At 46.8% G+C, this 25032-nt stretch overlaps 9 protein-coding genes across 9 annotated transcripts; 6 read left to right on the top strand and 3 right to left on the bottom strand.

Moving 5' to 3' along the window:
* Window positions 1–138: 138 nt before the first annotated feature.
* JR316_0005811 (uncharacterized protein) lies at window positions 139–2638 on the bottom strand (the record flags this gene model as incomplete). The annotated part of the gene is made up of 5 exons (XM_047891565.1): window positions 139–330; window positions 382–1576; window positions 1686–1889; window positions 1952–2081; window positions 2137–2638. The coding sequence occupies 5 exons, from the start codon at window positions 2636–2638 to the stop codon at window positions 139–141; spliced, it is 2223 nt and encodes a 740-aa protein (XP_047748914.1).
* A 1416-nt stretch (window positions 2639–4054) lies between these two features.
* On the top strand, window positions 4055–7763 carry JR316_0005810 (PAB1-binding protein 1; the record flags this gene model as incomplete). Its single annotated transcript, XM_047891564.1, has 15 exons — window positions 4055–4119; window positions 4173–4437; window positions 4504–4720; window positions 4773–5071; window positions 5125–5198; window positions 5250–5475; window positions 5539–5679; window positions 5771–6430; window positions 6519–6623; window positions 6685–6805; window positions 6898–7103; window positions 7179–7281; window positions 7357–7389; window positions 7449–7583; window positions 7663–7763. The coding sequence occupies 15 exons, from the start codon at window positions 4055–4057 to the stop codon at window positions 7761–7763; spliced, it is 2751 nt and encodes a 916-aa protein (XP_047748913.1).
* A 615-nt stretch (window positions 7764–8378) lies between these two features.
* JR316_0005809 (Checkpoint serine/threonine-protein kinase bub1) lies at window positions 8379–12114 on the bottom strand (the record flags this gene model as incomplete). The annotated part of the gene is made up of 4 exons (XM_047891563.1): window positions 8379–10799; window positions 10849–10910; window positions 10963–11666; window positions 11726–12114. The coding sequence occupies 4 exons, from the start codon at window positions 12112–12114 to the stop codon at window positions 8379–8381; spliced, it is 3576 nt and encodes a 1191-aa protein (XP_047748912.1).
* A 298-nt stretch (window positions 12115–12412) lies between these two features.
* On the top strand, window positions 12413–13639 carry JR316_0005808 (Epoxide hydrolase A; the record flags this gene model as incomplete). The annotated part of the gene is made up of 5 exons (XM_047891562.1): window positions 12413–12729; window positions 12793–13003; window positions 13058–13195; window positions 13255–13357; window positions 13419–13639. 5 exons carry the CDS (start codon window positions 12413–12415, stop codon window positions 13637–13639), a joined length of 990 nt encoding a protein of 329 aa, XP_047748911.1.
* Window positions 13640–13934: 295 nt separating this feature from the next.
* Window positions 13935–15168, top strand: JR316_0005807 (Bifunctional epoxide hydrolase 2; the record flags this gene model as incomplete). The annotated part of the gene is made up of 5 exons (XM_047891561.1): window positions 13935–14251; window positions 14311–14521; window positions 14589–14726; window positions 14786–14888; window positions 14957–15168. 5 exons carry the CDS (start codon window positions 13935–13937, stop codon window positions 15166–15168), a joined length of 981 nt encoding a protein of 326 aa, XP_047748910.1.
* Window positions 15169–16115: 947 nt separating this feature from the next.
* On the top strand, window positions 16116–19115 carry JR316_0005806 (uncharacterized protein; the record flags this gene model as incomplete). Its single annotated transcript, XM_047891560.1, has 12 exons — window positions 16116–16196; window positions 16256–16531; window positions 16587–17197; window positions 17248–17323; window positions 17379–17567; window positions 17624–17692; window positions 17742–17804; window positions 17866–18018; window positions 18079–18102; window positions 18154–18256; window positions 18309–18440; window positions 18496–19115. The coding sequence occupies 12 exons, from the start codon at window positions 16116–16118 to the stop codon at window positions 19113–19115; spliced, it is 2397 nt and encodes a 798-aa protein (XP_047748909.1).
* Window positions 19116–19455: 340 nt separating this feature from the next.
* Window positions 19456–21190, top strand: JR316_0005805 (uncharacterized protein; the record flags this gene model as incomplete). The annotated part of the gene is made up of 3 exons (XM_047891559.1): window positions 19456–19715; window positions 19770–20907; window positions 20969–21190. The coding sequence occupies 3 exons, from the start codon at window positions 19456–19458 to the stop codon at window positions 21188–21190; spliced, it is 1620 nt and encodes a 539-aa protein (XP_047748908.1).
* A 640-nt stretch (window positions 21191–21830) lies between these two features.
* JR316_0005804 (Enoyl-CoA hydratase AFT3-1) lies at window positions 21831–23071 on the bottom strand (the record flags this gene model as incomplete). Its single annotated transcript, XM_047891558.1, has 7 exons — window positions 21831–21872; window positions 21923–22278; window positions 22359–22464; window positions 22524–22606; window positions 22664–22727; window positions 22785–22911; window positions 22971–23071. 7 exons carry the CDS (start codon window positions 23069–23071, stop codon window positions 21831–21833), a joined length of 879 nt encoding a protein of 292 aa, XP_047748907.1.
* Window positions 23072–23552: 481 nt separating this feature from the next.
* JR316_0005803 (uncharacterized protein) lies at window positions 23553–24977 on the top strand (the record flags this gene model as incomplete). The annotated part of the gene is made up of 3 exons (XM_047891557.1): window positions 23553–24044; window positions 24107–24744; window positions 24815–24977. The coding sequence occupies 3 exons, from the start codon at window positions 23553–23555 to the stop codon at window positions 24975–24977; spliced, it is 1293 nt and encodes a 430-aa protein (XP_047748906.1).
* Window positions 24978–25032: the final 55 nt, after the last annotated feature.

The raw sequence follows: 25032 nt of genomic DNA, 5'->3' as shown, positions 1-25032 counted from the left end.
ATTGGAATAAATATTGATAATTAAGATGCATATAAATCTTTTGCAAATTGTTCCCTTCAAAGCTGCAGGCGACTTGTCGGAAGGTTGGGATTATGTTCCCAAATGAAATAAGAGAAATCGTCACTACCCGCTTCAAAATCAAATAAAATGAGTGGTCATCACGTATTCTTCCCTTCCAAGTCCACAAAATGAATAAACACTAGGTAACGCTGCCACCAAGCCCGCCTTGCATTTTTGCCGTACAGAGTTGATTTGGTGCAGTCCAGGTTTCACGCTTAACACTTGGAGGTGCCAATTTGAATAATCGTAACGGGCTATTTCATGGCGAAACTGCAGACGCGGTTATTGCTTGATAGAACCGATTCAATGGCTATGACTTACTAGAGGATCAAGCGACTGCCTGGAAATATAGCCATCTGGTTGAAGGTATCGAAAGGACAAGTGAAGAGTTCCGAGACGGGGGAGATTTTGAGCGAGTGTGTTCAGAAGCGATGGCCCAAATTCTAAGACGGATAACCTCAACTCTCTTAGTCCTCGATGTTCTTTGAACGGTTTTGTGAGTGTTTGTACATCCTCAGAGGTGCAGTATTGCTGATCTAAATCAACTGACAAATAGGTCAAAGACTCAGCAAATGAGTAGACATATCGTATCAACCCAGCCTTGTAAGTGGACGGAAACTGATGTAGGTTTATGGTAAGTCGATTTAGATTCGGAAGAGAAACAGCAAAACATTTTTGGCTGAAAAACTGATTCACAGGAGGGAGGTTCCCGGAATGGGGCACGAGATCGATGGATAGATCAGTTAAGTGTTCTTGTTGGGTCTGTAGGAGTCGATAAAGACCCTTGAGATTGCCTTGACCGTCCCTAGAGAAGAACTGCTTGATATGAAAGCTGGCCATGAGCGGGAAGTTCTCCATGCTGAGTAAGAACAAGGAGATGTCTACTTGGGGCCCTACATCGAGCGTCAGGGACCGCAAGCTATGTTTTTGAGCTTGAAGGAAGGGAAGGACGATGTTGAGCAATATGTCGCTGTCAGACGTCGTGTAGACGGCATGGCGGACGTGCATCGCCAGTGTTTCGAGGCTGGGCAGCGTCTCGCTCGCTCCTCTTTGTGTAGTGGGGAGGACCCGAGCCATATCTTCCAATGGGACCCGCAAATCCAGTGACTTCAGGTTCGATCCAAAGGTGTGCCAGCCAGGCTGGAGAAGTGCACTCGAATCTGATATTGATATCCCTTGAAACGCTCGATGCTCCTGGGAAGTCAATATCTCGACTACTAGGGTCGTGAGCCCAGTCATGGCGTGCATGATCTTCTTCAGGTGCTTTTTAGCCTTGTCTGCGGGCAGCGCGTGCTCGACTCTAATTTTACGACCCTGGCCCTGGCTATTGTGGCCATGCCCACCAGCAGGCAGCGGCGTGCCTGTGTCATTGGACCTAGCGATCGACTTGCGCAGGCCGGCGTACATGTAGGACACCATGCGCTCGTATTTTACTGGCTTGAATTCTGCGAGCATTCTGCATAGGTCGGCAGGCTTTAATGTGAACGTGCGCACCCGTGCCGCTACGCTGGGATCTCTAAGTGAAATGAAAACATAATTATAAAATATGTCATTGATTTAATTATGCCCGGAGAGACACGAGTATCTCGTCGGAGTCGGAGAAGATAGTTGTTTTGTACACTCACAACAATCTGATCAGGCTTCTGTGGGTGTCTGCACTGGAAAGAACGCCCACAAAGCCCCTTTTGTACCGTTCGTCCATAGCAATGTTGAATAGGCTGCGATTGACGGGATATAGCCTTTTTACTTCTTCCGGTGATAGATACTGGGTGATCTGCACCCATATCTCGTAGGGTATATCTGGCATGGTCTGGGGAAGGTGGGTTGGCCTCCACAAGCAGTGGGCATGGCAAGTGAACGCGGGGTGTGATGTGATCTCATCTCTGTGTACCGGGCCGATGTTACCGCCATCAAATCTATTTTTAGCTCAACATGTGATGGAGACTTTACGTCTGTGCGTTCTGAAGATATGTAATTGAGCGCTAAAAATTGGAATCGGAACAGAGTCGCAAAAACAAGGTCTGTGCACATTTGTAGAACATAGAGTGTTATGAGTAGAGGACTGATTTTATTTACCAAGAAGAGCCTCCTTTCCAAACTTTCCAATGCCTTTCAGAACTGCACCTGCACCTGTCAAGATACTTCCAACTGCAACGCCCGCACCCGTCACTATTTCTCCAGCCGCATAAATCCCCACACCAGCCAAAGCCAGCGGGGCGAGAACAATTTTTAAAAGCCCATTTCCGACTTGTTTCAATGTGTCCTCCCTTTTCTCCGTGGTTGAATTGACAAAGTCGTCGGCCATCTTGCGCCAGGCTGCACCAGTGGCAGGATTAGGATGCAGGTTGGACGCTTCTCTGAGCGTAGAAGCCACATTTTTTGCAGCGATATCTACCTCGGACTGGGAGTCGGCGTTTTGGGGGTGTGCCCGTCTCTGTGCGCAGGCATCGTTGTATAGGATTATTTGCTGTTCAAGGGCGCTGGCAATAGTTTTGAAATTTTGGGCACTCTCAGGATCTGGTGCAGTGACGTCGGTCCCTGGCGAGCCAGGAGGAGAAATAGATTCAAGTGCTGCCATTAGAAAATATTATTTTTTTGATCTAGAGTTTCATTGTTGATCAGTGTTGGTACAATTGGTCGATTTGGACGCAGGGTAGGCACTGACATTACTGCCACTGGCAATCGATGTAACTACCAGTTCTGCTGGTTGGTGTGGGTAAAGAAAAAGACCCTGTTATCTTGGATGATATAAAGAAGAGATATGCCTCGCACTGCGGCAGAAGGCTCGAGAAGCACAGTGGCCCGTGTGGTCCTCGTGTGCCTCATGTGAACAGACTATGTGGATGGGTCCATGGACAGTCACGGTGGTTAATAAGATGAACGCGTCAAGGTATGAGCCTGTTATATGATTTCCTATCCTACTGTGATTAGAGATGAACGGCTGCGCGGGATATCTCCTAGACATGAGCCTACATCTACAGACATTGACGGCAGATCCAGGCTGGTATTGAAAAGTTTGTGGCGAGAAAGCAAATCTGTTCATGTGCTTTGTGTTTCCACTTGTTTCCATAATGTTTATTTCAGTCAGGGATTTGTTGGACATAGCCAAGCTAAGGTGAGATATATAATCAATCGTCAGGTTGATACAAAGATTATTGATTTACTATGCTATGTGCTCCTGCACCGAGTACTACGTCTATAAATAATCGCCTACTATGTATGTGTGGCGCACAGACGCAAAGGGAAGGCAATACGATTCGCAATTTACCAAAACAAAAATGCAAAGGACTTTCGCGGAGAGATCACAAGTACAGCCTCGACGGTGATTGTTCCTTATGCGGTAAACCATAAGACACTCAGCAGGGCGGTGCTCTGGTAGAAATACTGGCGTTAACCATGGCGGAATGGCAACGATTGCCTGGGATCAATAGCGGAAGTCGTTAGGGGTTTTGAATTGAGTAGACGCTCGGTCGATCAGTTAGGAATGTTGATGAGAGGGCGGTAACGCAGATAATCTGCAAGAGCAGGCTATCATACATGTCAGCAGATAATGATGTTTGGAAACAAGTTTTTGGGTTTCCTGAAACACCAGTGTTGTGGTTAGTTTGGAACGAACAGGACCCCGGATGGCTGGTCGTCCAAGAGAGGGCATGGGTTGCCCGTTAAATGGGCTGAGACGCTGGCGACAGCTGAGACGAGATGGATTGTACGCTGCAGAAAAAGAGACAGCTGGAATGTAACTGGAGCAGAAGGAGGAGTTGTTTGTGAGGAATAATGGGAGTGACCGGGGTCCGTGCGTTCATAGCCTAGTTGATGCCTGCTGTGAATTCTGTTCTGCCCGTTGTCCTCAGCGACTAAGTACCCGTTCTTCACCTCCGCCGCGACCTGCTCGCACCTACTTTTCTGGTGTCTGGACAACCGAGTCCTCTTTCTTTTCACTTTTTCTTCTTCTTCTCTCTTCTTTCTTTTCTTCTATACTATATCCTTTCTACCTATGGCCACTACTGCCCGTCAGACCAAGGGGCCCAGGAAAGGTGCCCCGGAGCCAGCGAATGCTCGGTATGTCCAGCGTGGGTCGCATACACTCTTCTGCTTATCGCTGCCGTCGCTAGCCGTGCTTCTGCGTGGGGGGCGGGCGCTCGCGCTTCCCCCACTTTCTCTCCAGCAAATGCCCCAGGTCCTCGTCAGCAACAGTCTGCCCAGGCTTCCGCTCAGCAGTCTCCTGCACCCGCCCCAAGCAACAATGCACCTACACTACCGGCCAGCTTTCCACCTCTAGCTCAAAACCAATCTCAATCTCAGGCCACCCAGCCCAGGTCAGATAACACTCCTACTTCCCCGCGTGACCGTGTTCTCCAGGCGCTTTCTGGTTTGACCGTACGTCCATCTATCGCTGTGTATCATGCTGCTGTTGTCGTGCGCTGACCTGTTCTGTCTGTTAAGGGGACTACTATCACCCTCGTTACCAAGAATGCCCAGCGATTTGAGGGCGTCATCTCCTCTACTTCAGCCGAAGGAAATACCAATGGCGTTACACTTAAAGATGTTAAAGACGTTAACAATCCAGGAGCACCTCTCAAGGATACGCTCTTCATTGCTTCTACCGACATCGACACATACACATCTGGCCCAGCGGATGCACGTCCTACCAACGGAGATAGTATGTCGTTGACCCTGAACCGATCGGCTTATTCGCCTAACTTTCTACCTAGCTTTCCGCACAGATACAGATATCAGTCAAAAGAAAGTTCCAACAGGGAGGCCTGAGCGTGAGCTTCAAGCGTGGGTACCCAGTGGTGAACCCACTCACTCCGCACTGGGCGACGATGACACGTTTGGGCCATCGGCCAACGGTGCTACATCTTGGGACCAATTCTCTGCCAACGAGCAGCTTTTCGGTGTCAAGGCTAGCTTTGATGAGGATGTGTATACTACCAAACTCGACCGCAGTGCACCAGACTTTAAAGAACGCGAAAGGAAGGCCCAGAAGATCGCCAACGAAATTATTGGAGTAGGCTATTTTGGGTGTGCTCTGCTTTTGAGATTTTTTTGACATATCAATAGGCTGCTACGAACAACCCTCACATCGCCGAGGAGCGCGGAATTGTTGACGATTCTGGTATTAACGAGGAAGACAAGTGTGTCAATTGTTTGTTTTATTTGAGCCCAAATTGACAACGTCTTTGAAGATACGGTGCTGTTGTAAGAGGCCAAAATGCCTATGTCCCGCCAGGCGCTCGTGCCAAGGGTGCTGTCTCCTTTATTGCCCCTGCCGCTCCTCCTCAAACAGAGGCTAAGGCGGAGATCCCAAAAGTCTCTGTCAATGGCCCCGATGGAACATCCATCACGAATGCGCAAGCTCCCTCGCCGCCATCGTCCAAGGCGGCATCACCAGCGCCTGCTGGTGCTACCAAGGTCAGTTGTTTGGAATCTTGACAATCACAACAGTTATTCTGATATTATCTACACCATTTTTAGCCCCCAGCGGATCCGATTCCCGCTTTCCGTGATTTCGTGAAGGACGAAAAGCACAGGTTGAACCAAAAGCGCCAGGCACTTGTCAAGAGCGAAATGGACAAACGAATGGCAGAGTTGGTCAAGTTCAGTCAGAGCTTCAAGGTTCGCTTCTTGATTCCGTCGGTTTCATCCGTCATCCTAACTAACATTGTATTTCTCCCTTCTCCCTGCATTTTGATTTCTTCTGAAACAGCTCAACAAACCTATTCCCGATGACCTGGTACCCATCTTAGCCAAAGATGAGGAGAAGCAAAAGGCAATCAAGGAAAAGGCCAAGGCAGATGCTGCATCTGCCCAAGCCCGCGCCATTGGCCCATCTACACCTGCTACAGCATCAAGAGGTTTCGCTGTCGCCGGCGTAAAGATCTCTGATAGGAAACCAGTTTCCCAGGCTCTTGCTGGCAAAGGAGGCGCCGCTGGGGGCCTTAATGGTGCCAGTTCGAATGCCTCGTCGGCCAACATTGCCGCGCAAAAGGTCGTCTCGAGTGGACAGACCGTTGCGTCGGCCTCGACCTCGGCGGCTGCTACACCAGCCCCTGCTAAAGTTGCCTCGTCTTCGACAGGGACCAAGAAGATCAACATGGTTATTCAGAGCATTCCTCCGTTCAAGGGTGGGCCAAAAGCAAAGGCTGCCGCCCCAGGCGCCAGTCCAGCGAACGGCACCGCCACTGTGGCCAGTCCCGCGCCCAACGCTCCCGCCGCCGCCAAAGCCGGTCCATCTCCCACCCTCAATACCAACATGCCCAAAGGCCCGAATGCGGCCATGTCTCCGCTCTCGCCCAACACCGCGGCAAGACTGAACGTGAACGCGTCGTCGTTCCGCCCCAACCCCAAGGCAAATGCCTTCAATCCTGTAATTCTATGTGTTTTGCTTGCTGACCGATGAGAACTGTCCATGTCTGACATGTGTCCTTTTTTCTCCCTTTCCTTGTATGTTATAGGTCGCTGCTCCAGCGAAGAATGGTCCTGGAGCAAATGGAGCGCCCAGTGCCAATGCTAGTGGTGCCAGCGGTACTCCCAATTCGTCCAAGTCCAAGTCGGATTCGGTATGTTTTTTAAAATTGTGATGCTGTGTGTATTTTCGGTCTAATATCTTACTTTTTGCAGGCGCCTGCTACTCCCAATCCCTTCTTTGGAACTCGGATTATCAAGAAAAGTACACCTGTACATGTCAAGGATGATTTCAACCCCTTCAAGCACAACAAAGTCGTCGACGCGGCTCAAGTTTGTATGTCAATTTATTTATTTTGCTTGCCTTCATAGACGGCGCATTTTGTTATCATTAATGTAATATACTGATTGGTTTGTTCAACGAAACAGCGGCGTTGTGGCCATATAGCGGCAAACGTTACATGCAAATGTTCCCTGCCCCTCAGCATCCACCCAACCCACATCCCGGCCATATGGTCCCTCCCATGCCACCCCCGATGCCCCCGCCATCCTACGAGGACTCGGCAGCGCAGCAGGACGCGACGCAGCAGCATCGCTATGTTTACGCGTATCCTCCTTATGGTTATGCCCCTCAAGTAAGTTTCGGCAATTTGTCTCCTTGCAATTGCAGGGTCTCGTATATTATTTTTATGCTTACCTTACTTTTTTAGCATATGATGCCCGGAATGGCCCCTCCTGGACCCCCAGGTGCATACATGCCAGGGCCCTATATGCAACCGATACCTTACGCTCCAGGGATGCCTCCTCCGAGTGGTACGTATTGTACGGTATCTTATTTTCTCCTGTATTCTGTTGCTAAACAACATACCTTTATCTACCTACCAATAGCAATGTACTCTCCTGCTATGGGGCAAATGCCGCGTAAGTATTTAATTCTTTTTCTTTACGAGACTTGGTCAGAAGTTGATTTCCGCAATCAGCACCCGGAGCTTACATGCAACCACCTCCACCGGGCGCGTACCCGCCCCCACCCAACGGTGCTGGGCCACGGCCGTCGATGCCGCCGACTCCAATTCCCTCGCACGCTCATCCATACTACCACCAGAGCCCGCAATGTGCGTCATCACATTCAAATTAAGATCGTGTCGCTTGAATTGTTCGTGCACGAATGTTGATTACCCCTTTTTTTTACAGTGCAACACGCTTATCCCATGATGATGCCGCCACCCAATATGCCACCCCATGGCTACGAGGGCGGTCCCGCTCCGCCCGTCCCCATGGGAGGACACGCTTAAACTCATGTACTGGGCGCAGGATTCTGCATGACCTGCTTTGGCGACGGCGAACGATGTTGGGTTGGTGATTTTTCGTCGAATTATCAATTACCAGTTGGGTTAGCTGTAGGGGGTTTTCTGTTCTATCTTTCTTTCTTTTTTTTTCTTTTCTCTTCAAGAGCCAGCCTGATGGAGGAGGAAAGGTGGCTTTGTCCGATTTTTTTTTCTTTTTTTTTCTTTTTTTTTCTCTGTTGTCGTTGTCATTGTTTGCGTATCTCTCGTCGTTGTTTTGGATCCACACACACCACACCACACCATCATCACCACCGCCACTTTTCTTTCCCTCGTCCTTGTAGTTAGCTCTTGTTCTCTGTTGTTGTTGCGTTGCCATCGGGGGTCTGGAATGATTACGTTCAGTACAGGCGGGTTTGTATTAGATCCTATGTTATGATGATAACGACGCGCAATGAAGACAGAGGTAAATATAAGGCATGATTGCAATGAGTATTGTATCTCGTATGACAAATGTGAGGAGAGGGAACAAAAGAAGTAAAGGTAAAAGTAAAAGTAGAATATATATACAGAGAAAATTTCGAATGGGATGAATATTCAAGACAGAGGTTGGCGGCACGTAGGTTACATCTTGTAACATGAAAGCTCTACTTTCTTCAAGAGGCCCTTGAGCGTATTGCTCGTCCTGTTGCAGTTGATCTGCAACCAGTCTTCCATCTCCTTGCGCAACTGACCCAAAGCGTCGCACACCGGTAGCTCGCCATTTGGCCGCACTAGACATGGGTTTAGCAGCACATCAAACAACCTGTTCCATAAATCCGATTGCCAGTATCGTTTAAATGGCGTTGCGATTTTGTATCGCGACGTGCCTTCGTTGTCATTGTACGCCACGACCGAGTTCGCCTGGATATACTTTCCAAAGAGCATGCAATAAATGATCCCGGCAAGACCAAAGTAGTCGGTCTGGTAGGTCCATGGTCGGTTTTCGCGGACTTCGAAGCAGTCGCGGTCGTCCGTATCCCAGTCCGCGACGAACTGCTGACCGGACGGGAAGAGGCGCATGTCGATTGTGCGTCCAAAGTCGATCACTTTAAGGCCCTTGTGGCTCCATCCACCGTCCCCGGAAGGCTGGTATGTGCCCGACCATGCAGCGGGACCTCCAGGCACCTCTTCCAGCCGAAGAAGGCAGTTGTCGATCTTGAGGTCCCCATGGATGAATCCTATATTGTGCATGGCTTCCAGAAGCCGTAGTAGCTCTATTGTAAAGAACACAACGAGCAACTCATCCAGACACGCGCCAGCTTGTGCCACGCCGGCCGACGCGGCGTTGTTCACGATGTTCAGGAGCATGCCTTGAGGGCAGAGGTCGAGCACGAGGTGGCTTTCGTCGCTGAAGGCGTATAGAGCATGTGGGAGCACGACAGACCTGCGCAAGGAAGGAGGCAAAGCTGAGTGCAAGCGTCGAAGGACGTGATACTCCCAAATATTCCTGGGCTTGACCACTTTTATAGCCACCATGGAAGATACTTCTTCATCTTCATCTTCATCTTCATCTTCGTCCTCATCCTCATCTTCATCGTCATCGTCGACGTTTACTGTGCGCACTCCCCTGTCTTTCGCCTTAAAGACGCACCCAAAGCCACCTTCCCCCAGTTTCTCGGTGACCATGAATTGATGACCCTGAAGAATCAACGGGAAAGATCCAGAGTCTAAAACACCAGCGTTACTGCTCGAGCTTGTCTTTCTACTCTTCTTAGCAAATTTCTGCAGCTCGGGAAGCTTGTTTGACTGCTGCGTTCGAAGATCGTAGAAATGAGGATCCGCAGGAATTCGAGTTATCAGGGAAGAGAGGATGGAGGGGTCGAAAGGGTTGCATGGATTGCTGGGGCGGAATTTGGAACTCAGGGTGAGGGTGTCGACGAGACTGAGCGTTCCTACCCTCTCCTCAATGACCACTGCTGCAGGATCGCTTTGGAAAGGCGGTTGTTCAACAGACAATCGAAGTGGTTCAAGCTCTTGATGTTCTTGCTCGCCTTCATCCTCGTCGCTTTCTCGTAGCTCCTCGGCCAACAGCGCTGCAGTACGCGCGGCCTGGTATTCCGCTTGTTGGCCGCTCTCCCCATGTTTGGCGTACCGTTCGCTGGGGGTTCCACCTCTGGTACTTGAAGTAAACTCAAACGTCCGCTCTGTGATTGGGGTCATCACATTGAACTGCCCAAAGCGACCTCCCAAAGGCACTTCATGGTAGGAATTTTCTTCCTCATATTCCTCTGGTAGATGCTCGGGTGCCAGTGGTACATACTCTTCGATATGAGATTCCTCTTCTTCATAGTATTGATTGCCATCCTCTTCTTGATCGAAATCACCTTGGTCGGGCTCAGGCTCCTCTACAATCTCATACTCCTCTTCGTCGTCTTCAATCTCAACAACTTGGCGAGAAGGCGGAGGTTGCACATTTTCAGATGCACCTGTCGGCTGCAACGCGAATCGAGGTTCTGGCTTTGTGGCCGGTTCTACAAAAGGCTTGAAAGCCGGAGTAACATCTTTGAAAGGCGTGAACGCTGGAGGTTTAGGTTGATCTGAGAATGGTTTGAAGGCAGCACTAGGCGTTTTCGGTGCCGTCATGTGCGCATTCTCTCCCTGTTCTGCTGGCCGGCTGAAGACTTTGAACGGCGCTCGTCCATTCTCGTCTTTAAATGGTGTGAACGCAGACGGCCGTACGACTTCGGCTTGAGGTGATAATAAGTCATGTTGTGACCTTGCCCGTTCATGTGTTGGAGCAGCCTTTGCTTTTGGCACTGGTTTACCGTGGTCGTCTGTAAACACGTCTCTGAGCGGCGCCAGAGGGACAGCTTTGCTAGCAGGTGTGAACACTCTGGAGAACACAGGGTCTGCATTCTTTGGCTCTATATCGGCGGGCTCGCTTTGTTCCGCGTCTTCTGAGAGTCGAAGGCTGGATGAAGGAACGGTTTCTTTCACGGTGAGAACCGTCCTCGGAGTCATGAAAGGTGTTTTCTGTTGGTTCGGTTCCACATATGGTGTAAACTATGATAGTATGAGATCTAAGTCGTGTTGACAAAATGAAGCAACAAACTTTAGCAGCTGGTGTACGGCTTTGGTTTGGTTGGGCATTCTCATCCGTAAATGGCCTGAATGCTATTGAGAAAGATTAGATTGTTTCCATATGCAATTCATGAAATGTGATTACCAGGAGTTGGCGTTTTTGTGTTCTGAGCATTCTCATTTTCTCTTGAGAACGCAAGGCGTGGTTGAACCCCTGGCGTTATGGGCTCAACCTTCTTCAGAGGTGCATGTTTACTACCTGGAATAACAAGTTTGGTGGTCTTGTCCGGGGAATTGTACATTCCAAAGACATCGGCCAACGCCTCTTTGGTATTAATCGTAACAGTCGGCTCTGCACCGCCCATAATGCTTCGTCTTCCAGATTTGAGTCGCGATGACTTTTGACCATCATCATTGAAATCAACCATCGCAAAAGACGAGCCAGAGGAGGAAGACATCGAGGATGGAGGAGAAGGATCTGGAGGTAGAGGGCCCCATTTCTTTCCTAGAAGACCCATTGAGCGAGCTCTTGCTTCCTGTATACTGTATTCGACACCTTCGTCCGTGAAAAGCAAGGACATGTTGAACCTCAACTTCTCTGGACGTTTTCCAGGAGCTGGTGGAGCCAGCATAAGTGCATACCGTGCTGCCGCCGTCGAATTGAATGTCCCGGAATACGTCGGTGTTGCTGATGAGGCGGAGGAAGAACCGGTCTTCGCACTACTGCTCGCTTTTGAGTTCCTTGAAGCGACTCTGGCTTGAAACTCCCGGTATCTTGTCTTCAATCTTTCCACTGGTCTTGCAGATTTTTTAATTCCCTTTTGATACACTCCATCGGCGTCTTGATATCTTGGGACGGTTGGAAAATATTGACTGGGGTTCAACGTCGACAAGTCCAGGCTACTCACCTGCTTGTGTCCTCCAGTAAATTTGCATAATCTTCGTAAAGTGCTGAGTATGATGTACCGATATCGTGATCTATCAAGTATGCATAGATCGAAATGGCTCCCGCCTTGTCCTTTTGCCTTGCATAAAGAGCCCATATCTTGAGGTACCGAAGATCGGTTTTATACAGTGAATCATCCTTGAATTGAGTTGTGGCTTCTTTTAACAATTCCGCAAGCCCGGATTTGGGGTCGTGTTCTCCGTAGTTCTTGATGGTCCATTGTACAAATTGATGATATGCTGCAAGAGGATCGTCTGCTTCGTTTAGAGCAGTGGCTATCTTCGCTTGGTATTTCTGACGCTGTAGCTCTCGATCTTGACTCGAGAGCGTCTCCTTCGTGCGGGAAGACATCTGGGCTCTTCAGCTATCCGACAGCGCCTGCCGATTAACTCGAGGCCGAAATTCAACGTTCAAGTTCAAAACGCTCAATGTGTCCTTGTTTAGTTCATGATCGCGTCGCGCAAATCATCACGTGGTCGTCATGACCCTGTCGAAAGTCATGAGTCAAATGATACGCCTCTCCCAATTGTCATATTGTCATGTTCGAAAAGTATTCAAAAGTTCGGGTTTCACGGTAAAACAAAGTAAAGCATAAAGACGCTCGAAGATCTGCAAAATTTACTTACTGATCTTCAAGTAAAGCGACTCTATGGATCCTGCCTTATACAAAGACGTTGTCGTCCCCAGAGGTTTCAAGTATCACTACTATTATTCTCCTGCTGCTGAGGGAAAGCCAACGTTGCTTTTACTTCATGGATTTCCTGCCACATCTTACGATTGGAGGAGGCAAATCGCGTATTTCCAGCCAAAGGGTTATGGGATTCTCGCGCCTGATAGTCTAGGATCGGGGGGATCATCGACGCCACTCGATGTGAACGCGTTCCTTATGAACGAAGCTGCGGGCGATATCATTCATATCTTGGACACTGAAAATTTGGACAAAGTCGTTGGTTTTGGGCACGATTGGTAAGTAACCCAGAGAAAATTTAATGTGTGCAGTTTTCAGCAGTTACTAACAGCGTACTTCAGGGGTTCTATCCTGCTTTCTCGTTTGTCATTACTTCATTCAGATCGTTTCATTGGCTTCGTCTGGATGGGCCTCTCTTTCTTGCCGCCTTCCACCCAGGCATTTGACTTGGAAGCTGGAATGCAGTTCGCAAAATCACTTGTTGGCTACGAGGCTTATGCTTATTGGCAATTCTTTATATCAGAAAAGGCCCCTGAACTTATCGAGAAAAATGTAAGTGACACTTTATATGACTAGTACAATGTCTCACAATCAAGGGATTCACAGATTGAAAGCTTCAGTCAACTATTGTATCCAAAGGAAAGTCCTGCCTGCTGGCTCGAATGGATCACCGTCAGAGGTAAAACGGAAGAATGGATGGTGAATAACAAGCAACCAGGCCGGCCATCCTGGCTCAGTGACGAAGTAAGTAACTTGGTGCATACAACATCACTGTATCAGAATTTATTTGTCAATTGGTATAGGAATTCGACAGGTTAAACAGTGACGTGTTGAAATCTGGTATCCGCTCGTCTCTTAACTGGTACAAAGCTCAAGTAGGAAACATCGACTTAGAGGATAACAAGAGTGGGTGTTTATTACCTTTCTTTGTAGTGAGTTGGGCTAATGAATCTGCCTCGTGTTTTAGAAATCCCTGTCGAAAACTACAAACTCAAGTCGCCATCATTTTTGGCGGCTTCAATGAGAGATCCTGTTTCAGTTCCCTCGATGTCAATAGCCATCCTTGGACAACATTGTGATCAGGTGAAAACTGTTGAATTTGATGCTGGACACTGGGTTCACGTTGAAAGGTCTGAAGAAGTGAATAAGGCAGTTGAAGAGTGGTTGGCAGATCTCCCTAAAGCTTGACCTTGTGAAATGGTTGGACGCTTTGTAAATGAATTCTATACATCATCAAGAATTATGACTCGGAAGATAATCAATTCCTAAGGGGCTTCATAAGCGGTTATTAACGCCCAAAGAGCCGCTTTAACGTGACTGAACGTAGGTTCCGAAAGTATGACTTAACGGTAGAACTTATCCACAACCATATGTTCCACACGGCGCGCGCGCCGATCACGACGGATTTCACCGTACGAGAGCACTATATAAGATTGGCCTTATAAAGGCAGGCTTTTCAACAGTGATCTCTCTGATTGCAACGATGCATCCTGCCTTGTACAAAGACGTCACAGTACCTAGAGGATTCAAATATCACTACTATTACTCTCCTGCAGTTGATGGAAAGCCTACATTACTCTTTCTCCATGGCTTTCCCGCCACGTCGTATGACTGGAGGAGACAAGTCGCTCACTTCCAACCCAAAGGATACGGCATCATCGCGCCCGATATTCTTGGATCAGGAGAAACATCCGCGCCAGTCGACGTGAATGCATTCCGCATGAACGAAGTTGCAGGAGATATAATCCAAATTTTGAATACCGTGAAGGTGGATAAAGTCATTGGATTTGGCCATGACTGGTATGTTGATCGGCGTTGCCATTTTTATTTCATGTAGCGGGCTGATAATTGTGTACCAGGGGTTCAGTTCTTCTCACTCGTCTGGCAATACTTTACTCGGAGCGATTCATTTCCTTTGTCTGGATGGCGCTTGGTTTTGTACCGCCTTACACCGAACCATTTGATCTGGAAGCTGCAATGAAATTTGCCAAAGCACTCGTAGGCTACGAGGCATTGGCATATTGGGAATTTTTGATATCTGAGAAAGCACCCGAACTTATCGAAAAAAATGTAACTCAATGAAGTTTGAACCTTTCTGATTATTATAATTCAGATACTTAATCACTTATTCTCCTAGATCGAAAGCTTCAACCAACTCTTATATCCAAAAGAAAGCCCGGGTTATTGGTTGGATTGGATTGTCAATAGAGGAAAAACGGAGGAATGGATAATAAGCAACAAGCAACCCGGAAGGCCATTGTGGCTTGCAGACGCCGTGAGTATTTCTTAAATGCTTTGGACAACATAGTATTTTGACTTCTTTACTTTCTTAAGGAATTCGAAAAAATAAACCAAGATACAGTGAATTCCGGTATACGTTCCTCTTTAAACTGGTACAAAGGCCAGATGGCAAATATAGATTTGGAGGATAACAAAAGTAAGTATTTAGCGTCTGTCTCCTGTCGATCCAGTTCAATAATAATAATCTCCCGCCGCGCCCTCTAGAAATTTTCGTTGAAAACTATAAACTAAAATCGCCGTCCTTTCTGGCAGCAGCAACGAGGGACCCTGTGTCTATCCCTGACATGTCAATAGGGAATCTAGAAAGATTCGGTAATAGTGTAAGGACCGTCAAGTTCGACGCTGGGCATTGGGTTCACGTCGAGAAATTTGAAGAAGTGAACAAGGCAGTCGAAGCTTGGTTGGAAACTCTTTAAACAGCTTAGAATGTCTTAGGAAGATGTTATGTACATCTTGAAAACTAAATATAGGTTGCTTTTTTATGTTTTAGGATATGTTGAAATACTAGCCTAGTGACATTTGGGTAGTGTGTACTACTCTACGAATTAATATATAAAATTCCACTTCTCTGCAGTGTAAAAAATGGAAACTGATGATCTATTTTTGTGTTAGAATAGCATTAATATGTGGCATTTCAATGTATGAAGAGTTTATACCATGTGCACATAGGGGCTTCTGTCATTGCGCGAATGCCTCACCGTGTCGATCACGTGATCATAATGAAATCATGAAATGTTTGCCCTGTGAATTTTCTTGGCGCCTGGCAGTTGTGTGGCGACCAAACATGCATTCCCGCTCCATCGATACACCCGACCCGACAGAGACCACCTTGCAATGCTCCACGAGATTCTAAACAATAACCTGAACTAACCTAATCTCTGAATAATCACTGGGTGTCCATTCAGTGATTGTACGACGAAGCAGGCTGCGCAGTTATGTGAGGTGTATTGGATTTGGATTCGTGCGGGCCCTCGGTATCCGTTGGCATGTTTCCTGCTTCCGTTTCCTCCCTTTTTTCAATAAAAATTGATAGTAACCATGATGAAAACGGAATATCGTGCCCTGTTGTAGCCTGTTGTTCTAACCTTTTTGTCTATCCGTCCGCTGGCCCTCTGACCTTCAGGAACGGAAGATTCAAGAGGCACACTGCCATGGGAGAGATTTTCGGCTAGTTGAAGTTGGTTACTGCCACGCTTCTTCTGTTCTTTCACATTCCCCCCACCCCCTCCCCTCCACCTTCGTTGACTTTTCTATGTCTACTGGATAGGATTGATCTTTTTTACATTCCTTCCCTTTTCATCCATTTTTCAGACTTGTCTGCTTCTTTTTTGTATACTATCGGCTGGCCCTTTCACTGTAAATTATGTCCAAGCAGGTGTTTTTGAACGGTGGAGTGCGGCAATGCTTGAAGCATACCCTCTTTATCACTAAAGTCAAGCTTCTGGTGAGTAAAGATTCCACATTGTTTAATGTTTAACATTAAATCTCTTTTATGCTGTCCAGTATGACAAAATTACTTTGAACCGATTCACAACATTGTATTTTTTCAGCGCAGTCCTTGGTTGCTTTATCTTAACATCATTGCAAGCCGTTAGCCTGGCTCATGATTCTGAGGCTTGTTCTGCCCTTTCTTCCGTAATCGAAGGATCCCCACGTTTAGATGGACTAGCCATTCTCAAAGGCAATGCCATCGAACTGTGCTCCGGCCTTCCAGACCAATCCGGTACCGTCTGTGTTAATGCTCTCAAATTGCAAAACAGCCTGAGGACAGCAAGTTTGGTAATTAACACGATCTCCTCTGTTTCGCAAGACAGTATGCTAATCATTTCCCTAGACCGGTAGAGATGAAGAGGTCGAGGATGACGATGATGATGATGATGTGTATGAGTCTGATGTTGAGGATTCGGACGACGAAGACGACGATGAGGATGACGGGGATAAGGATGAGGATGATGATGACGACGACGACATTCCTGTCGGTGATCAACTGGACAAAATCGACATCTCTCTCCCACCCATTGGAGCGCCTGTCCCGTCGTCAACCAACTTTCCTTTAACAGGCTTTGAAACTTTAACCATTTCTGATATTTTTCAGACAATCGTGACCAAGATTCCCCTTCCTTCTCTTTCTATAACTTCTGAGATTTCAAGTGGAGTTCCAATAACATCAATTTCCCCAACCGTAGCCTCAACTACAATATTCGCATCCAGCTCAAGCATCGCCCAAACGACATCTAGTCGTCTATCCCAGTCAAGCACCAGTTCTGTTCCTGGCCCTGTCATAACTGGAACCCCGACATCATCATCTTCGATAGATATATCATTTACAACAGCTTCAACTACGACTTCTGCAGCGATCCCCCAGGCAACTAAGCAGCGCGCCACGGATGACTTCTTTGAAGTCCGTGATGAATGCCTTGTTTCTGTCATGTGGCTGAATGACATGTACGTCCAGTCATATACAATAAGAGAATCTTTTGACTGATTTCTCGTAGTTTGCACGACGCACGACGCGAAGATATCGTCCTTTTTGTTTTCCAATTTTGGCTTTTACTTCTGTCGTTCGTTACCGTGAGTTTATCCATACAGTTTCGTATCCTACCTCATTTATCTAAAATTCATACAGATTTTGAACGAATCGATCCCTCACCTTGGAGCAGGACTGTTGGGCCACCTGCTGGGCACCGCCTGGGCGGCCTACAGGGTACACTTCACAAAGAGTCTTATGGATCAATATCGCAATGAAATAATCCCAAATGCGTGTGACGGACGAGACTTCATGGGAAATTGGTGGGAAGATAGTATCAAGTTCATTGTAAGTTGATTTTTGATTCTCTCAAATTCCTCCTACTGCTCTAAAAATTCACGCAGCTTCCACTCGTGGTTTTTCAATCACTTGCCTTACTGGTGGTAGCATATCTATCTTATAAGTTGTTTAAAGTATGTTAACTTTTTTATCATGCCTAAACTTATCACTAATGAAATCTAGGTGTATGCACATCAAACTTTCAACCGTGCCGGCGCATCACCAAAGGTCAACAGAATTTATAAGGTGATTTTCTTCAATAAACATCTATTCAATATTTATACTGATAAAAGAGGTTCAAATACAGCTTGTTCTGATGTTTTCCGTCTGTCTTCAATTATCGTCATTTATCTCGGTCGCTTCAGCAGGCATGTGGATCAACAAAGTCAGTCACGGTGCTCTTGCAGTGTTGGCGAAGCACGCAAAATTATATCTGGCTGGTTTCATCGTGACTTTGGTGGTGAGTTATGATCCAAACTTTTCGGCATATGTAATTTATATTTTTCCGTCTCACTTTTAGCTTCAAATTCCTTGGCTTATCATCGTGTGTCCCATCGTCTTGTAGAGTAATGTATGCTACTGATCTATTCCATAGGGATGGGTGTGTGTTCGACGTGAATGCCGCATCAGATTTTTTATATTTTGCTTCATCTCTACAACTGCATTTTCGCTTTCTATTACCATGTTCTCGAGCAATAGTATGTTCTTACCGTTTTACCCGACTTCTCAGGCCTAACTAATTGCTCAAAGTTTATCGCTATATCTTTTCGACGTGGCCCTTCTTTGCCACCATCACAATCACGGCGTTCGTCCTTTTGGTTGGGACAACGGTTTTGGGGATAATATGCCGGTTACACTTTGGAGAAGGTCTTGCTCATTATCGTATGCTTTCCCCTTTGACTTGATTTAAAGCACTGGTTAATGTAGCACATTGTAGTTCAAGTCACTGAAGCCTTGGAAGGCGTCAACTTTACACCCGTCTATTTCACTAACGACTCGAAAAGCGACATTGAGAAGCCTGAAATTGTACCCCAGCTAACAAGACTTACCCCCGATGGCAAACATGTCGTCGAGCTCCCGGTACCCATTTATGCCACTAACCCGGCCGGCACCCGGGGTGTCTCAGTTTATTCCGACACGAATGCGTCGCCCATATTACTTTCGTCGTCGCCGCCTCTCGAGTCAGACCTCATATCCAACAATAGATCGTCGATGTTTTCGCGCGTTCTGAAGAGGTTCTCGTCTCGTGTCCCTTCACCCAGTGCGCAAAGTTTCAAAGTCGAGCCAACACCGTCCAGGAAAAACGGTCTCCTTTCCCCCGATGCCGCCTCGCGCAGCATCAAACATACGTCTATGCAGTCAGAAAAGGTTCTTTCCAGCCTAAATGGCTCCAGATTGACCCCTCCTTCTTCGCCCATGGAAACTTTGTCTGTCGTCTCATATGGCTCTAATCAGCCGTCGATCTCTAGTGATAGGTCTGCCGACACTCATAGGAGTCGGGGTCCTCCCCCTGTCAGAGGATTGCCAGCCAATCCTCGTTCTCGTTCTTTCGTCTAGCATACTTTTAGGAATCCACAATGCGTGTGTATGTTTGTCACAGCTTGTTGCTGCTGCTTTAATACATACCTTTTCCGACCTTCTATGCGTATTTGAGGCTTGTTAAAGCTTCCGACTTGTCAAACAAGAAATTAGAAACCTAAATATTATGGTTCTTAAAGGCCGGGCGTGTTACGGTTGAGCGAAACCATGGGTCTTGAAACGGAATAAGACTTAGTCACTGAAGTTGTGTTTACAAAACACGTCGTTGGCACGTGAACATGTTGTGCTGTTTGTCGAATCTTTTACTTGTTGGTTACTCTCCTTAATCACGCATACTACACTGACAGATACTAAAAACATGTCCACTTTTCATTCGTCATTTGTATTAGCTCAGCCAACAAACACTCCGCTGCTCCCCACCGGTATCTTCAAACTTATGCAAGAAATCCCCTACGATGTGTGGCGCTGCATCGCGGAATTCTTGCCCACAGAGGATTTGAAGAGACTGTACTCCGTAAACCGTGCCTTTTTGAACATATCATTGGATGAACGATATAGGGTAGCATATATTGGCCCTCCGGGTAGCATTTCAACGGAAAGGAATTTGAATACACTTATGTACGTGATTAGATCCTGACTTTACATGGTGCGTTGGTTCTGATATTGGTACAGTGACCCAAAGTTGACGTCCCGGGTGCGAGATTTTACCTTTAAACCGGGTAGTTTGTGCAAGCTGCTAGACGACAAATCAATTCTCAAGGGACCCTCAAATTCCAATACAGTCACTACACTACTAAACGATTTCGAACGCCTGGATATTGCCCCACAAAGAAGGAGAGCTTTTCCCAGTCAACTGATGAATTCATACACCTTGCCTGTCGATGCTGTCCACAAGAATGTGCTGAGAATTTTCAAGCAGATGATCAACTTGACAAGTCTTCGTATCGTGCTTGATAAAGGGGAACTTCGCCATTTTAAACCTCCATCGTCGACGTACTTCTCGGTTGGATGGGCCACCTTTGGCTCAAACCTGAAGTCACTGGATCTTCGGATCCCTCTGGAATATATTGAGAACGTCTTACCAGCAAATGGAGCAATATTGACAAATCTTCAGAACCTATCACTTCAAATCATTCGTGAATCGATCACAACGGATGCATCTACGGTCTTCCTGGAGAAGATATTACCTTTTGTCAATGCCCATAGCTCCACCCTCCGCTCATTATCGTTTGACATTGCGGAACAAATGGATCTTACTCCAGTGTTGCAACAGATAGACCATATTCACACTCTACAGATCTTCAAACTTAAGTCGATCTTTATGAACTATGATCAAACCGGTATTAGTGGTCTTGAACAATTTCTTCAGAAACACCGAGTACATTTGACTGCCCTTCACTTGGAGATAGATGCTGCTTTCGGCCTCGATCCTGTCCTTCACCCTTCCTTTTTCGCACAGCATTGTTTCCATATAACACTCCCAGCCCTTCGCGATCTTTACGTCCGTTTCTATCGCTTTCCAGTTCAGTATTCTATCGACTTAATTCCTTTCGCTCTACAATTCAGCACAACCCTGCAATCCTTGGCAATCATTGAGCGATCTTGGGAAATGGACCATATAAGATTACTATTGGATGGGTTGACATCAAATTCACCCTTAAGAGAACTGAAGCTCAAGATGATTATACTTGAAGCGTCGATCATTGAGGCGTTCGCCTCCTGTTTACCGAACCTGGTCACTTTGGGGATATTGTTCCATGACATAGGCCCTGATGGATTTTCCGACCCTCCCACCAATACCATGCCTCTCGTGAGTGAGACCTGTACCCATATTATCAAGAGGAGATTTAATTTTGCGCCTTGCGATGCAGTTCGCAGACGAAATGCGCCGTCTTAATTTCCCAACATGGCGTCTCCGGGAGTTGAACTTGGTATCGCCATTGCATCTAATGCAATCACAGATGACGAATTTTAAACATGCGCTAGTCGGCGCATTGCCGAGTGTTCAAAGGTTTTGTGGACTAACACCGGAAGAGTATCTTAAAACCAGAGAGTTTATGGATTATTTTGTGGAAGCTTCAAAAGGATTTTGAGGCGAATATCCCGGAAGATGCTCATATACACATACTCATTTTGATTCGACTACTTGGAATTGGCAACCACAGCTAACAGTGATGCTGGGCGGTGCTGAACAAAACGGCTGTCACGTTTATAATTCAACCTTTCAGTACGTACAGTCAATTCGTTTCTTTTGAAATCGACGTTGCGGGGTCGGAGGTTTTCTGCAAAGGTGTGTAACCCTAAAACATTCTCAGCTTGTGACTGACCTCAAGTACTATGACCCAGATTGTCCTCTTTTAATCATCACCGCCGAAAATATCATCAAAGGTGTACAGCGATTCCGTATGATGTATGGTAACATGGTTATAGGTGACAAAGTTCTTAACAACAGAGAATGCAAAAGCGTCATACTCTGTCAACCGTGCATTTCCTGCAGGAGAAAGCGACAGAAAAGAATGTGAATACACTTGTACCCTTGAGAATTTTCAAGCAAATAGGACAACTTGACAAGCTTGCATGTGCGCTCCTAGGACAATTTAGTAGGAAAGATATCCAGGCAAGTGGCTGGCTATATTATACAGATACTTTTACTTTCTCATTTTTTTGACTTGAAGTCACCGGAACAGAGACAGGGCCAAAAGGTGACATTAGCATATACTGACAAGCGCACATTTATAATTTAGTTTTGTAGTGTGAAACGTCAACTCGTTTCCACTAATGTCGTGGTTAATTATCTGTAGGTATCTGTAAAGCAAAATACTTACCCAAGGGAACCATGGTGAGGAATCTTTGGATAAAGTTCCTGTGAACTTGGGCAGGCGCCTTTCCTTGAAGGATTGTACACCTTCATGACCATCGGCAGAGCTTCCTAGGAGTTTAATGGCCCTAGAGTCAAGGAGATGGTTTTCCTCGATAGAGTCTCCTGGATGTTGCAGAAGGCCTTTAGTATACGCTACGGCCACTTGTGAAGTATTAGCAGCAAGCTCTTCTGCAAATGCTTTGGCCGTAGGATACACGGCTTCACGAGTAGGAATAATCTCGTGATATAGGTCGCTTATGTGCTTTGAATCCGGAGACACAACAGCCCCAGAAAGCATGAGATAACTGGCTTTCGAATGACCTATAAGTCGAGGGAGCAGATAACTTGACGTAGCTGCAAGAATCAATGCGTGAATTGGACAATGTCGATTTTAAGTTTACCTTCTGGTGCGATTCCACGACGGACAAATGGGAAGGTCAGCCTCGCTCCGGCCCAGACAAAGCGGAAATCAAAAGGGAGCTGTAAGGCCGTCATCCCAACGCCAGCCTAAGAGCAAGAGCTTGAGCCTATGACGATGAAGCTTTGGTGTCACCTATGGTACTAACGGCATGTCCATTTATTGCTGCTATCGTGATTTTACGGCAGTTCATGATGGCCAACGAAACTTGTCCTCCACTGTCACGGTGAGCTGTGGCGACATGTACATTGAGGACTTTAAAAGTGGAGGAATCCTTGTAGCACCCACCGTGTTCGCCTTCTTTTTCAGACTCTTCCAGCCAAAGGAGATTCCATCCATTAGTTAGATCTGCCTAAATATTCACAGTCTGAGCCGATTTCGGGCACATGTCAACGAAAACAGAGCTCACGCCAGAACAGTACGCCGGTGCTGTGTGTTCTGCTGTCAAAATGACGACCCGAACGCGATCATCTCGATCACAAAGTTGGAATACGTTGATAAGTTCCTTGTCAAGAACTCCTCCAAACGTGTTCCTGCTGTATATCGAAGTTAGAGAAGCGTTAAGGCGTCAGCATATTTTTGAACAGACACTCACTACTTGGCTCGGTTGATGACGACAGTGACGACGGATCCATCAAGGGTAGCAATAATTTCCTTGTAGCCTAAAGCGCCATAATCGGGAAGACTGGTAGACATGGTTGAAGTCATGGAAGGAGAACAAGAGCGTCAACCATAGCGCATATAAGTATGAATGTGTCGGATTCAGTGACCACATCACGTCGGGTACTTGGAGAGCCCGGGTTAGTTTAATAATCAGAAGGGCGAATAGATATGTCCAGTTTGACGTGTGAAAGGCTTTACTTAGGCCCTGTGATATGATGTCCCAGAGGTTTACCAAAGAAATCCAGAGGGTCGCCGATTTAAGAGTGCTTGAAAGAGTTATGAAGGCGCAATGTGCATTTCAAATCTGTTGAGGAACAAATTATGTTTAGTAACACGACCATTTATGGACGCTGGAAACACAAAGTGCGTCTCGGATATCGTTTGAAGATGCGTTCCAGAAACAGCTAGCTTTTGCTTGATCACCGCCTTCCCTGAGTATTTATTACCTTGACAATTCCATCATACTTCCTCAATTCATGCAACCTCCTCCATTCCACTCCACTCCGACGTTCATATGGCGGATTTACAGTCACGAATAGGTCCTAAACAAGAGGAACAGCCGTTTTTTCGTAATAAAACATGGAAGAGGCCAGGGCTCCACACCCCTAATAAGACTGCGACTGCTGTCTGGGACACCTCCGACACCACCAACGAAGGGGACAGCGACTCAGGTTCAGGGAATTTCAACGACGACCAATACTTCATTTCTTCTCCCCCACCTCTCTCTTTCTCCAACTCTGCCTCTCCAGACAGGCCTAGTCTTCAAGACAGATTGATGGATGGACCCATCCTCCCCGGGCTCATTCATCAAAGTCCAGAGACAGAGCAACTGAAGAATGCGTCCAAACCGCTTATAGACAGAGTAGCAATACATGACGACAATGCCGAGCGAGGGTTTCATGACATCCGTGACGGCGGTGAGATGGATATAGACCAAGATAACGATGATGTGATATCCTCTGGAAGCATAGACAAGTCACAGAACTTGAAAAACGTTGGGACCTCAGTGCGTGTTCCCTTCTTTTCTTTCTGATCAGGTCTGATTGATGCGCATATATGTGCCATTAGGACCCAAATCAGCCTAGAATTGCTTCATTGACCTCCGCCTCTGAGACACGCAACCAAACCTCTAGCAATAACGCTGGTTTTGGCTCTCAGCAAAAAAGAAACAGTTCTCAACTCACGCTGGCTCAACGCATGCAAAATGGCTACGCGCCACCGCGACCTAACTATTCCAATACGCATACATCACCATCCAAATTCAATTTTAACAATAACCTCGAAATGAATAACGTTATGCCACACGAAAGATCTGGGGGTTCAAATAGTGCTCAAGAAGATGGGCATCAATCACCTCTTTCTTCAGACCCCATTCGCACTATCATGATGCCCGTTGTGCAGCAAAACGCAGATTGTCGCGCAAACAATGACGATTCGAAGAATGGCCCTCCGCAACAAAAAACCGTTAATCCGAAAGTTTTTACTAACGAGATTTCTGCTTCATTTTCTGAATTAGGTCGCAAAGTTCACAAAGATATGCAAGATCGCGATCTTCCGCGGAGAAGTCCTCCTCGTGTAGACCCGAGAAATGGATCGACTATCGCATCAACATCCACTCAGGAACGCGTGGAAGCACCACTTTACTCACCAGGCACCGCGCATGCTTACAATCAAAAAGCATATAACCAGCATGTAAATTCTGCTCCGTACGCGCCTAGCATGCCCTCCGCAACATCAACAACTTCTCAAACGGAGGAAACTCGTAAAGTGTCGCAGCGGAGCGCACCTTATCACCACCAAGAGACCTTTCAACGGCATACACCTGATTCTCAAGATTCAAGAGACCAAGATTATGAACGGCGCCACCCATCTGATTCACGTTACGGTGGAAGAAGATTATCGCGATCGCCGCCTCGAACCATTCCAGATAAAACTATAGAAAGACACCCTCCAGATCACGAATTTGATAATACTCGCTCGCGATACGATGAGCA

The sequence above is a fragment of the Psilocybe cubensis genome, chromosome 5 (genome assembly GCF_017499595.1).
Source record: "Psilocybe cubensis strain MGC-MH-2018 chromosome 5, whole genome shotgun sequence".
Taxonomy (NCBI): Eukaryota; Fungi; Basidiomycota; class Agaricomycetes; order Agaricales; family Agrocybaceae; genus Psilocybe; species Psilocybe cubensis.
Note: the sequence above shows the minus strand (reverse complement) of the source record. Positions and strands in the feature narration are given on the sequence as shown.